The sequence below is a fragment of the Anolis carolinensis genome, chromosome 5 (genome assembly GCF_035594765.1).
Source record: "Anolis carolinensis isolate JA03-04 chromosome 5, rAnoCar3.1.pri, whole genome shotgun sequence".
Taxonomy (NCBI): Eukaryota; Metazoa; Chordata; class Lepidosauria; order Squamata; family Dactyloidae; genus Anolis; species Anolis carolinensis.
In genome coordinates, this window is record NC_085845.1 from 83,375,060 (window position 1) to 83,390,083 (window position 15,024).

The 15,024-nt window shown below is 39.6% G+C and overlaps 1 protein-coding gene across 2 annotated transcripts in view; it reads left to right on the forward strand.

Moving 5' to 3' along the window:
• cog5 (component of oligomeric golgi complex 5) overlaps positions 1-15,024 on the forward strand; it is a 244,452-nt gene that overhangs the window by 15,863 nt on the left and 213,565 nt on the right. For both annotated transcript variants that reach the window (XM_008111582.3, XM_008111583.3), the window contains exons 4-5: positions 6,652-6,706; positions 6,813-6,882. In XM_008111582.3, coding sequence (XP_008109789.2) covers positions 6,652-6,706; positions 6,813-6,882 — 125 coding nt within the window. The remainder of the gene's footprint in view (positions 1-6,651; positions 6,707-6,812; positions 6,883-15,024) is intronic.

Sequence of the window (15,024 nt, forward strand, 5' to 3'; positions counted from 1 at the left end):
ACCTTAAGCCTCGAAAGACTTTGGACAGTTCCCCGCACTATTGCTTGGCAATAGTGTGTGTTTCGGTCAAGTGGATTATAACTTTGAACTCTAATATCTTATATTGGACAATACTTTCCTGGACTATATTTGGCCTTTCCTGAAAGGTCTGCTTCTGAACTATATTCTTCACTTGTTTTTATTGACTTTATATATTTCTTTAATAAAGATATTAGATAGAATCTGGTCTCTGCGCATGGTTATTGGTGCTCTGCAGCCTGGATCCTGACACATAATTTGAAGAATAATGGAAAACATATAGAAAATGTTTTTTACAATTTGGTAAAGTTTTGTTCCATTTGTGAAGATGACCTGTCAACCTCATAGTAACCTATAGAATGGTATGCTGGCTTTGATACAAGATTGCTTTTTGAAGAAGAAAAAACAGTGTTGTGTACTATGTACTAGGACAGGGGTCCCCAAACTAAGGCCCGGGGGCCGGATGCGGCCCTCCAATGTCATTTACCTGGCCCCCGCCCTCAGTTTTATAATATAATATTTTTATATCAGTTTTAATAATATAATATATTGTATATACATATAATATTGATAATAATATTATAATGTTATACAATATAATACTAATAATAATACCATATAATAATATTAATTATATGTTATAAAAAGGTTTCCCTTGACATTAAGTCCAGTCATGTCTGACTCTGGGGGTTGGTGCTCATCTCCATTTCTAAGCCGAAGAGCCGGCGTTGTCCGTAGACACCTCCAAGGTCATGTGGCCGGCATGACTGCATGGAGCGCTGTTACCTTCCCGCCGGAGCGGTACCTATTGATCTACTCACATTTGCATGTTTTCGAACTGCTAGGTTGGCAGGAGCTGGGGCTAACAGCGGGCGCTCACTCCACTCCGGGATTTGAACCTGGGACCTTTTGGTCCACAAGTTCAGCAGCTCAGTGCTTTATCACACTGTGTCAGCAGGGGCCCCCATTATATGTTATATATTACATATAATATTACAGTATAGTGGTATAGTTCAATATAGTAATATATAATGCTAATATTGTGCTATGCTAATAATATATTGTATGTACATACAGCTGCTCTGAGTCCCCTTCGGGGTGAGAAGTGCGGGATATAAATGTAATAAATAAATGTAGTAAATGAATAAATAAATAATTTTAGACTTAGGCTCCCCCAAATTCTGAAATGACTTGAAGGCACACAACACAACAACAATCCTACTTAACTTGACTATCTCATTGGCCAGAAGCAGGCCCACACTTCCCAATGAAATCCAGATAGGTTTATGTTGGTTACAATTGTTTTCATTTTAAAATATTATATTATTCTTTCATTTTTGTTGGGGTTTTTCCCCACTACAAATAAGACATGTGCAGTGTGCATAGGAATTTGTTTGTATTTTTTTTTCAAATGATAATTCGGCCCCTCAACAGTCTTAAGGATTGTGGACCGGCCCTCTGCTTAAAAAGTTTGGGGACCCCTGTACTAGGAGGTACTCTTCTTATAATACTGTGGTCTCTTGGTTTTCATCACTTTCAACTTGATCTGATGTTGCCTGATACTGGTTGCTTGTTTGTCAATTAACATCAAATCTTTGAATTAAAAAGGGGACTCTGAATGAAATCATTATGGAAGAAATAATATTGAAAATATTATGGGAAGGGTGTCAAAATGGGCAGCCCTAAAATCCATTCATAGGTAGCTTCTTAAATTTGTTGTAGGGAGACATTTTTTACTGGCTGAGTTTTGTATACTTCAAAGCTGATTCTATATAAAATACACTGCAATAGTCTAGAAGGAAGTAATTATTTATTAAATTAATGTTCCCCAGGAAAACTGCAAAGGCACCGTTACCTATTTCCACCACCGGGGCTTATAGGATCCGTACTGGATCCAGGTATATTTTCAAGCTCTAACTCAGCAATTCCTTCTGGAGGAGGCTATTCGCCTACTCTTGATTAGATTATTTCTATTAACTTTCCAAATTTCTAGGCTGACCCTCCACTTGTTAGGCCATATTCAAGCCAAAGCAGTTGAGGATATTCCTAGTAAAAGTTCTTATTACAATAATTATTTCTCACTTTCTTCTCTTAAAGGAGACTCAAAGTGGCTGAGTTGAAAAAGAGTATTATCAACATAGCGATAAGACCCAACAAATGGATGACTGTCCCAGGGGTCTTATGTAGATGTTGAAATATATATAATTAAGCTCTGCCGAATTCTGTTATATCAAAGGGCCTCACCTTTTTTAATCATTTTAACACAATGCTCCCTAAGTCCCATACTAACCAAGCAATCCAAAAGGATGCTATAGTGGATCTTATTTTTTATGTTCAACATTTATTTATCATTTCTCAACCCAGCAGGACCTTGAGGTGATGTACAATAAGTTAGCACACTTAAAATATTCAATAGACAAAAATATTTAAAACAGACTGAAACAACTCATTAAAATAGTTTTAAGATATACTGAATACAACAGATCCAGCAGAACCAAGAACAGAGAATTCTTTCATTCTTGTTTCTGGCATATGTCATCTGCAAATATGGTCTTCTACTTTATAAACTTCTTATCAAATAATGTATAGGTTTATATGAATCCTTATTCTTTGATGTATAGATGACTAAGCTTCAACAAGCACGTGGGCTGACAAATTCTTGTTATGTCACTCTGGTATGCTGAGCCTATTTAGCTACATATATGGAATTGGACTCCTACAGACGTATGTTTAAATTGATAATTTATAAAGCTGAGTTGTGCTATGTCCTTTTGCATGAAATAGGCTCAGATGCATGAAATAGGCTCAGATGTAGCTATGACACTCTTCCTGGGAAAAATACAAATTTCATTTTTAATAATATGACTCTATTGGTACATACAAATCCCTATGCTTTACTTAAATGTCCCCCCTTTTAATTAGGAGTTGAGACCTCTTTATTCTTAGGTCTGAAAAGTTTGAGGTTATTTGTTGTGATAATAATCTCAAAATTTAGACTCGTTATAAGGCAATTTTAAAGAATATGTCTAAAGTACCTATAGTGTTCTAAGGTTAAGAAATATATCACATATTATGAGAACAGATTCTGTATTTATGTTTGTATGTGAATCCCACAGATGTTAATGGTCAAAGTTTTGAAGAATTGAAGGTTTGTTCGCAACGTTTGTAGTGAGAGATAGAGCTTTCCTTTCTTATAACCTCTTGTGAAACGGTTAGGCTGCTTTTGAATTTCATGAAAAACCTTAACCTTTCAAATCATGAAGATATAGCCATGTTAGTCTTGTTGTTAACTGTCAATCAATTTGACTTTGACTTATGGTAACCCTATGATGAAAGACTTTCAGTAGCTCTTCTCAGCTCTTGCAGACTCAAGAACTTGGCTTGCTTGGTTGAGGCTATCTATCTGTAATGTGGTCCTTCCCTTTTTGTGCTGCCTTCTACCTTGTCAAGCATTAATGACTTTTGTAGTGAGTTGTGTCTTCTCATGATATGTCTAAAATATGCCAGTCTCAGTTTAGTCATCTTGACTTCTACGGAAATTTTACTCTTGATTTCGCTCTAGGACCCATTTATTTGTCTTTTTAGCAGTCAGGTATCCATAGAACTCTTTCACTCATTGTTGTCCTCTGCTTTACCCCTGTAGCTCATTGATTGCCTTCTGACTTGGCACTATCCCTTTTTTCAGTTTGAATTGTGTGCCATCATAGAGGTTTCTTGGCAGAATATATTCAAAATAGATCCACTGTGCATCCTCCTGCACGCTACTAACAAGTGTTAGTTATGTTGCACTGTCATTGCCTTTGCCAGTGTCACAAACACACACCAACTACTACTGTATTGCTGTCCAGTTGCTATTTGGCATATTTGGTCTACTTCCTTATTTATAAATATTCAGTGCTTTTTTATCCTAATCATTGAGTCCTGTTACAGATTTGATCTATAACCAAGATTTTGTCAAATTCCCTTTGTATATGTCTCCAGCTGATTGAAACATGTAGTGAGTAGTTAGATTATCAGCCATTTTATTAAGTGAGTAATGATTATTATTTATTCATTTCTATCCCGCTTTTCTGCCATGGGTGGGATTCAAAGTGGCGCACAACATATAAAATTCATACAAATACATCCGACCACAATACATAATCAGTTAAAACATCATATTCCGATATAAAAACCCAATTAACTTATCAAATAAAACCATTTAACAGCTTACAGCAAGCACCATTTAAAGATATCCATAACCTCTGGCCACTGAAGTTATTTCTCAAGTATTATCAAAATATTTATCAGACTGACAGTGCCTATTATCATTCGTCTGGGAAGGCCTGGCTCCACAGAAACTTCTGCCTTCATTGTGAGAACTGGACCCTGCTGTTGGATTTATGACCTTCAGATGGATACATTTCTGATTTATGGCTTATTGATCTCAAACTGTTGATTATTATGGATTTCATGCCTTGGTTTTTGAACTCTTGTAATAGCAGGACATCATCAAATCATAAAAGCTAGTGGTCGTCCCTGGATCTTCTGTGAATTAATTCCACAGATTAGGTTTAGCAAACAAGCTAGGACTTTGTAATCTTGAATCTTATCTCAATGAAGAACATCAGAAAAACCCTATATGACCAGTCCAAATCCTATTTTTCAGTGTAGTTTAAATAATTTCAGTATTGTTAGTCTTTGAATCCCATTTTAATATTCACTTCTTTGGTATGTTTTCAGCTGTATGTTTTTCAGTTGTAAGCCTCCTTAAGTCCCAGTTTTTGGGAGAAAGATGAAATATTGATGATAATGATAATGATATAATAAAATAACTCACAAACAGAACAGTACAGTGGCACTACATGCTCATGTCCCCCCAGCAACTAGTATTCAGAGGCATATTGCCAAAATACTGGAGCTAATGTATAACTGCAATGACAAGTTGTCACTGCAGCATTATTCTCCTTGTATGTGTATGCCTGCCTGCCTTCAAATCACCTGTCTGCTTATGCTCACCTCATGAATTTCATAGGATTTTCTTAGGCAAGGAATACTCAGGTGGCCAGCCATTGCCTTTCTCTGAAATATAGCCTGAAGCACTTAGTATTCCTTGTTGGTCCTTCCTCCAAGTATTAATAATGCCTGACCCTGCTTAGCTTTCAAGATGAAACAGAGTATGATCTGTTAGAGTATTTAGTCTTCTCTTAAAGCCAGTCACGTTCACAGTCATCACTCAGTCTTGAAGTGATGCAGTTTATAGTTTACAATGCACGGCATTATATTAATATGATCCAGGTCACTTCAATCAAACTTGTTTAAGGTTGGATTGTAAAAAACTATCAAATCTTGTATTTGACTTCATGATTTGAAGACTGTTGGGATTTGGGGAGTAATGAAAACCTTCTTGGTGTAAATTGTTACATATGGATAGCCAGTCATATCAGCGAGGATATTTCTTCTATTTCTTGAATTAATTTTCATATTTTGGTGTGTATTATCTAGTAGATTCAATTGAGATTATAGGAAATAATGCATTATAAAGTCCTCATCAATGCTGCATAATACTGATTCTAGATTTCAGTGTCCTAAAGCAAAATGTTTCTTACTAAACTTGTATTATATAGGTGCAATTTTGGATTGAAATGTGGGAGACCCGTATATAAAACCAGACTTAACTATGAGGCTCACCAAGTAGTGCTGGTCAAATCATCATTGTACAGTTAATCATTTTTACATTGTTGATTATGTGATTGAGGTTTCAACCTTGTCTAGACATTAGTATTGTTGCAACAATATGAATAATGATTTTCTTCTTGATAGATCTATGTAGGACTACTCTGTAAGGCTGCAGCCATTTGGATATTTGGAGAAAAGTACATTCTTTTTAAGCGTATGGGACTAGTGCTTGAATAAACATATTTTGGATGAGACCGTAAATGTTATATGGCCAATAAAACATTCTGTATACTTCACATTTCCGTGAGAGCTATTACAAGCTCACGTGTACTAAAGCTAATTCAATCATTTTAAGTGACTTGACTTGAGCTGCTTTATTCTAACAGGGAATGGAAGTGGCTTTTATGTCAGTTCTCTGCTGTTTAAATACTGATTTTACTCATTTAACAGTTTGTTGAACCATTTGCTATCCAGGTTCCTCCCCCCGCTGAATATGAGGTTCCACTTCTAACCCAGCGTTCCAAAGATCAAAAAACAAACTTTGCAGGGCTGTGTTTGGCTCAATCAGCATCAAGATTGAATCTCCACATCCTAAATGGTGCTCTGGAAGGCGATTGATTACCCAGCCAAACTCACATATCTTTTTGGCTCTAATGAGCGTTATTGAGTACATAGCCGTCTCAAGGGACCTCCTTCCATATGTCAAAACCTTGGAATTTAAGCCGAAGTTTGACAGAAATCATTTTCCTTTCCTGCTGCACCTAAACTCTTTTACTCAAAATACCCACATAGTGGAATGCTTCCAGCTCTCCAGGCTTAACTTAGTTGCAGAACTTGGTTTAAATGTCGTCGTTATTCAAGTTATTCCTGAATAACTGTTTATTTTAGATTCTGGTTGTATGTTGTATGTCTGTGTTAAATGTTTTGATACGGCCGATGGGCTAATCAATAAAACGTGTTGTTGTTGTTATCCAGGTGTTCTTCAAATGATGCAGACCAGAATTAGTGCCTTGCAGAGTACTGTCGACAGGTATGTCATCTATTTAATGTTGTGTGGAGTTTTATATTCTAATTTCCTTAGAGTTTTTTTTACAAATACTACCATGGTTACTAAAACATTTTTCATTTTTCATTAGAATCAGAGCCAAAATTGTTGACCCATACAACAAAATCGTGTCACGCACTGAGCAATTAGCTCGGCTTCAGGTAAGTTAAGGAGTGTTTTCTTCTCCAGAAATAACAGCAGCAACAGCAGCATTTGTTTCTGTCCTGCCATTTTCTCTAGTACTGAATCCCAAGGCATTTTACAACATGATTTAAAAAACAGATGTAGCTAAAAACACAACACATTCTAACATCAAAACACAGTTAAACAGATTATTATCTTAAAGCGAACAAATTGAAAGCAATTAAAAACAGCATCATGGAAAAAATAGCAAATGCACATTTTTTTCAATTAAAAACCCTCAGCAAATCAGTCAGTTTACAAAATATTTTCTCATTGAAAATGTCTTTGGCCTGGTTGATGGACATGAGGGAATAGCTGTGTTTGTCTCTTATAGCATAAATGAGGGTGGGTAAGTAGGAGGGAGGGAGGGAGGGAGAGAAGAAAAATAAATAGGAGGATAGGAGCTCAAAACTCATGCAAAAGTGGAAAAGTGGAATTAGAAAAACTTCTTTTTAACTAAAGGGAACATCTTGCTAGAAATCTCCATGATCCACTTCCTCTAGAGTACAGGTGTCAAACTCAAGACCTGTGAGCTGAATGTAGCCTGCAATGTCATTTTATGTGGCCTGCGACTCAGTTGAGAACCTGTAGCCACTATTTTTGATATTATTATTCTTATTATCATAGGCTTCCAGTATTTTGTTATGATTGTTATTATCGCTATTATTTATTTATAATTGTAATAATATAATATAATAATTGTATATTATATATTACATGTAATATTACTAATAGTATTGCAGTATAGTGGTATAGTACAATATAGTAATATATATTACTAATATTGTGCTATGCTAATAATATAATCTATTGCATGTACATATAATATTGATCACAATATTGTAATACAATATAATAATTATTATATATTACATGTAATATTACTAATAATATTGCAGTATAGTGTTATAGTACAATATAGTAATATATAATACTAATATTGTGCTTGCTAATAATATAATATATTATATGTACGTATAACTTGTAAGCCGCTCTGAATCCCCTTCAGGTTGAGAAGGGCGGGATATAAATGTCGTAAATAAATAAATATGTTTATCTAGCATCATTACTGAACCAGCATGGTCTAAGTGTTGGATTGGATTACAACTTGGGAGCATACAGAGACTTAGAGAAAGGTCAAGAGAATCCCAGTGATAGGTTTGTGTTGAGAGTTGACATAACTCAGAAGCAACTTGAAGCCATACACTGGCTGTATGGTATCTCAGGTTATTTAATAATATAACATTTATGTCTATACAGTCTTACAGTTACAAACAGTCCTTTGAATACAACCATAAAGCTCAGTGAAAATGAGTTTGAAAATGAGTGCCCCTCCCACGTAACCCTAAACAGCCCTCCCTCCTGTCTAACTGATAAGTCCTGTGTTTATTGTAAGTTTTAAAATTGTTTGATTCTTACTATGTATTTTAATTTTGTAACTTGTACTGTTTTATGCATATGTTAATTGTTGTTTTTAGGGCTTTGCCCCATGTGAGCTGCCTCAAGTCCCCCTGGGGAGATGGAGGTGGGATATAAGAAATAAATTATTATATTATAATTATTGTTAGAGATTCCTGGAGATATCATATTAATCAAATCCTTAAATAATCAGATCCACAAAGCTCAAACCTGCTAATGTGGGGGCCCAACTGCAATTCATGTTTATGTTAACATGAGCTTTTGTGGATATAAATCCACTTCTTCAGATGTAGTACCAAGTAAACCTTGAAAGAGTGTTTGATATCCTGGGAGCAGCCCCTGAGAAGCCTTGCTTTCACTTTCTCCCCAAATGTGCCTGTGAGATGGGCAGAATGCAGAGAAGAGCTTCATCTGAAGACTTTAAAATTCAGGCAGACCCATATGAGTAAATGCAATTCTTCAGATGTCCTAGGCCCAGGGTCATGCCCATAATCTTCAACTCTGATCAACATTTCTCTTAACTTCAAAATAGTATTTTGAAAGGGTAATTTATTTGCTGATATTCTGAAAAGGAAGAGAATTTTGTAGATTGGAGTATAGCGATTGTGTGAAGACCATGCATGTGTTTTATAGGCAGCGTTTTAGATTTTCTCTTTTTTCACACTTTCAACATTTGAGCTGATAATATGAAGAAGAATTAATGGTGGCCACAGTTAACTGTATAGACTTTATTCTGGCTGGATACAGTGTTGCTATGGTGACTGGTCGGAGTGGGAAACACTCCCAGAATAAATAATTGAAAGCATTGCATATGTATACTGAATATTTCAAAAATTCTTCTTGAAAGAGAGATTATAGATATAAGAAAAAGGAGCTTCTCATTATACATTGGTACGGTGGGCCTCTTTATTTACTCACTACAGTACTTCCTTTTAAAAAATACTTCTATTTTCACTCAAACTGATTTTTATGAGACTATTTTTTTAAATCCCATGGAAACATCTTTAGCATAGAGTTAAGTATCTTTTCCCCCTTGGTTTCAGCCAGTTCCAGCAAATCAGAAATTCTATTTCCCCCAAAATATTTTAAGTAAACCAAATAGGAAAGCATATTTAACTTTGTAAACATTCCTTAAAAATACTTGCTAACTTGGCAGCAGAAAGTTCTTTGTATTGATTTTTAAATCAGCATGAAATTTGGATGCTTGATTTGAAAAAGGAAGGAATCCCAGGGTGTTCAGGAGTAATTGCCTGTTTTCTCTATCTACTGCTTTCCCCCCTCCTCAACATTAGTTATACTGTCTTTCCCCCAAAACTGGGACTTAGGTGACTCCTAAGTTAGAATGAAGACAATATAGTTGAAAATGTATAGAAGATCAGCATTAAATTAGAATGACCAAATGCAAATTTGTAGTTGATTTTTTGACCTTTTCTTTCTTTTTCTGTTTAGTTGGTGGAGTCAGGAAAGGGAATCTCACATATAAAAGCATCCTATCTTTAGCCTAGGGTTGAATTTTCATTTAGACATGTGCAACTCGTTAAGTGAAAGAGGACTTCCATGCTTCTCCCTCCATCTGTTCCCAAAACACTTCCTGGGGAGTTGGGGACCCTTGGTGAATAGTCAGGGGAAGAAGGCGAAGGCATGAAGGAAATCTTAGGAAATCAAGCGGAATGAACTTCCATGCTTCATCATCAGGGATTTCCCCTCGCCGCAGCCTTACCTTCACCACATTCAGAAGGGTTCCTCCAACCCATTCTGTGAAATTTTTAGGAGTCTGGAGGTGGTGGTGCTAAAAGAAGGTGGGTGGAGGAAATCACTTCTGCAAGACAAATTGTATGTTCAGGTGGATCCAGCCAATGGAATCCTAATTCCACTACATTTCTTGTTAATTTTTTAAAACCCTAAAAGTCATCGTATCTATTTGCACCTCAGTACTGTATATTGTAGCTGCAGTTTGTTTCCTAAGTGACAACTGGTATTTAGTGTGCTTTAATGTTCCAGAGCCAGCAAAGCTTAACTAAATTCTTCTATGGATTTGTCCCAACTAATTTTGGCTTGTATGATTAAACATTGGGCCAACCAGTTTCAACATTTGCCCTTTAGCAATAGTTTGCCCTAAAATTCTGGTTTTGCTTGATCCACTCTCTGATCTGTTTTGTACTTTTAGGATTCTTTTAAAAATAATGCATGCTTTACTGTAATGTTATTTTGGCAAGTTTTTTAAATCTTGAATTTTCAATTGTGTAGCTGTAATGTGTAATGTAATATACCTCACAACCTCTGAGTATGCCTGCCATAGATGTGGGTGAAACATCAGGAGAGAATGCTTCTGAAACATGGCCATACAGCCCGGAAAACACACAACAATCCTGTAATGTGTCTATTTTGTAAATGCTGTAGTTTTAAAAAATGTTTTAAGCTTTTTAAAAATACATTAAAATATATTTAATGTATATTTATAGTATGTTTAATTCTTTTTAAACTTTTGTAAAATCACTCTTTTAATTATGTCTTTTAACCTTATAGTAAATCGCCTTGAAACCCAATCTGGGAGAAAGGCGGAGTTTAAATCCAATAAATAAATCAATAACCATAACAGCTTTGTAATGTGATGAATGGTTCTATGAATAAGAGTTTGTATTAGATAGCCATATTCCAGAATGCATGTTACTTATATTGTAAGTAGCTCTTAGATGAAATACAGATTTTAAATAAGGCTAGAGGAGATGTGGAAGGGGTAGTCAGAAAAGGGAAACGACAGCAATTATAGAGACAGGGATGATCACATAGATCGTCCTCACACTTCTTCAAAATTGTGATGACTCATGGGCCTTGTAGTCCTGCTCATGACATTGTGATGCCTGATGAAGAAGAAAACTTGGGTTTTTTACCTTCCCAGTCAGAACTGGAATCTTCCCAGCCAGGTTCTTCCCAGCCAGATCTGGGAACCTTGCACCTGCAAGAGAGTTGTGTTCCAGAAGTATGTCAAACAAACCCTGAGCCTACATCTCCTGTGTTTTCTCGCCATGAGTTTTGTAAACAACAGAGAGGTTTGGAAGCGGCCTCGCGCAGGAGTGCTAGAATAGCTGCTAAGAATTTAGCCAATTAAGCCTGCTTTCCGTGAGAATCTTTAAGGAGTCAAACATCTGGTCTCAGAGATTAGCTTTGTTTCTGGTTCCCAGAGAACTGCTCTCGGCGGGAAAGTTAGACTCTATATAGGTGTTTTAACCGCGAAGTAACTTCGCGGAGTCAATTCGTCAGCCTCCGGAGCGAGTTGTGTCTGGACAGCGCGCTCCGTTCCAAGCCTCGTTCCTGTTCAAGCCTTGTCCTTGTTCTCAAGCCTTCGCTCCTGCTTCCCAGCCTTGTTTACCTTCGGACCTTGCCTCGCCTTCCAGGACTAAACCTTGCCTTGTTTCACGGATTTTACCAAGTAAATCCACGGACCTTGTTCTTGTTCCTCGTTACCTTGTGTCACGATTCAAGCCTTGTTTTCAAGTATCAAGTTAATTCCTAGCCTTGCTCAAGTTCATGGACTAAAGGACCTCGTCATCTCCCCTCACCTTGCCTGGCAAGGTGAGTGTTTCGGTTACTGGATTACAACTTTGGCCCTTAATATTGCATATTGGACATTGTTTCTTGGACTAATTTTGACCTTTCCTGAAAGGTCTGCTTCTGGACTAACTTTTACATTTGTTTTTACCAACTTTATATACTCCTTCAATAAAGATAGTAGATAGATTCTGGCCTCTGTGTATGGTTATTGGTGCCTTGCAGCCTGGGTCCTGACAGTTTGACTCCGCGCCCATAAGCACCAATTAACCAAGGCCAGAATGTCTACCGGAGCCGTGCCGGGTGGACAGCCACTTAGCTACACCATCAGCAAGGACGAAGTGGACCGCATCCGTGACAGACTCAACGCGCAGGATGGAGAAATAAAAGGGTTGAGAGAGCGCGGAATCCGCCTCCCGGCCATGGCGTTGCCAACCAAGTTTTCTGGAGAAGCCTCCAAGGTCCAAGTTTTCCGCCGCCAGTGCCAGGCTTACCTAGAGGCCCGTGCCGCCGAGTTTCCCCAAGAAGACATCAAGGTGGCGTGGGTTTACAGTCTTCTAGACGGGCCAGCGGCCAACTGGGCGACGGCACTGTTCGACCAAGCCTCTCCACACCTAAGATCAGCGCAACACTTCTTGGACCACCTTAAGGAGACCTGGGGAATTGAGGACAATTTGGAGGCAGCCGGTCACAAACTCCGCCGCCTCTTTCAAGGAGACAGACCCATGTCTCAGTACATAGCCGAGTTCCGAGTGCTGGCCCACAACACCGGCTGGAACGATGTAGCCCTCAGAGGACAATTTCGGGAGGGTCTCAACATTGAAATGCTGGAGGAAATCTCCAAGGTGGATCCTCCCCACACTCTTGAAGCACTCATTGATCAATGTTTACGGGCTGAAGTCATGATTGCCAACAGGAAACAGTGGGTACGAGGCCAGAGCGGTAGAGCTGGGGCAAAACCCCTCGCTCCCGTCAGCGTTCAGCCGCGTCCAGTGTGGAGACCCCCACCACCATCCCCATACCCCAGAGGGAGCGAGGAGGTGCCGATGCAGTTGGGCAATGTGCGTCCCAGATTAGATGCCGCCGAGAAGGCCCGCCGCCAACGCCTAAACCTCTGTTGGTATTGCGGGAATGGGGGCCACTTCGCCAGAGAGTGCCCAGCCAAAGGGAAGCCCGCCGCCCGTCTTGCGGCGGCGTCCTCCACGGAGACGAAGGCGTCTGAGGCGGCTGGCACACAGCCGGCGGGGGAAGCCAACGACCGGGCGTAGAGAGGCTCGCCAACCCGGTCAAAAAACCCATTCAAGAGCCGCCAACCGGGGTCCTGTTCCTTCTAGTGGTCACCTTATGGTCAGCAAAAAAGGGACCCGTCATGATCCACGCCATGATAGACTCAGGAGCCACCAACAATTTCATTGATAGAGAGTATGCCGACTCTCTGGGATTACAATATCATGACTTCAAGAATGCCCGTGTGGTGCAAGCCATCGATGGCCGCCCTCTCAAGACGGGCCCCGTAAGCCAGTGGTCGGAACCCACCAGGATGTGGATAAGGGAACATATGGAAGAGATTTCCTTCTTTGTTACTGAGGTTCCCCATTTCCCTGTGATTTTGGGGATTCCATGGCTGACACTTCACGACCCAAGCATCTCCTGGTCCAACAGAGAACTGCAGTTTGCTTCAAAGTACTGCCAAAACCATTGCCTCGTAGCCAAGGTCTGCCATGCCACAGACACCGAGCCCATTATCACCTTGCCAAAGAAGTACTCCGAGTATTGGGATGTATTCAATGAAAAAGAAGCCGAAAAATTACCCCCACATAGACCTTATGACTGTGCCATTGACTTGGTGGAGGGGGCCCCGATCCCGCGAGGGCATCTCTACTCCCTGACTGAACCGGAGCAAGAAGCTCTCAGGGAATTCATAGAGACAAACCTTCGCAAGGGATTCATCAGACCCTCTCAATCCCCAGCCGCCTCCCCAGTGATGTTTGTGAAGAAGAAGTCAGGGGAATTACGCTTGGTGGTGGACTACAGAGCATTGAACAATATCACTAAGCGGAACAGCTATCCCCTGCCCTTAATCTCGGATCTACTAGACCGACTTCGAGGAGCCAAGGTCTACACCAAGCTGGACCTACGGGGGGCTTATAACCTAGTTCGCATCAGAGAAGGGGACGAGTGGAAGACCGCCTTCCAGACTAAATTCGGATTATTCGAGTCCCGAGTTATGAATTATGGTTTATGCGGAGCTCCCGCAACGTTCCAGCATTTTGTCAATGACATCTTTCAGGATTATCTAGATCGGTTCTTGATCATCTACCTGGATGATTTTTTGGTGTTTTCTAGATCACAATCAGAACATGAGAACCACGTTAAAATGGTGTTACAACGATTGCGGGATCATGGGCTTTATGCCAAGCTGGAAAAATGCGCTTTTGATCTACAAGAGGTAGATTTCCTGGGGTACCGCATCTCGCCTCTAGGGCTCTCCATGGACCCGGCAAAAGTTTCAGCAGTATTGGAATGGCGGGCGCCAACCAACAAGAAAGAGGTGCAGCGATTCTTGGGGTTCGCGAACTATTACCGCAAGTTCATTCCAGATTTTGCCCGCTGGTCTGACCCAATCACCAGCTGCATCCGTGGGAAACAGCCCTTCCGCTGGACTGATCAAGCAGAGAAAGGGTTCCAGCAACTAAAGAAATTATTCACGTCCCAGCCAATCCTTCAGCATCCAGATCCTGAAACCCTTTTTGTTGTGCAAGCGGACGCCTCTGATGTGGCAATTGGAGCTGTACTCCTACAACCGGTGGGAGATCACCTTCACCCTTGTGCCTTTTATTCTCGTCAACTAACCGCACCAGAGAGAAACTATACCATTTGGGAAAAAGAACTATTAGCCATAAAGGCAGCTTTTGAAACTTGGAGACATTGGCTAGAAGGGGCCAAATTTCCCATTGAAGTCCATACTGATCATCGGAATCTAGAACATCTAAGAACTGCCCGCAAGCTAAATCAGAGGCAACAACGTTGGGCTTTATTCTTTGAACGTTTTAACTTCCAGATTCATTATGTAACCCCAGCCCAAACCAAGCAAGCAGACGCCCTGTCACGTAAACCGGAATACGCTGCAGGACGCAAGGAGACCTTTGAAT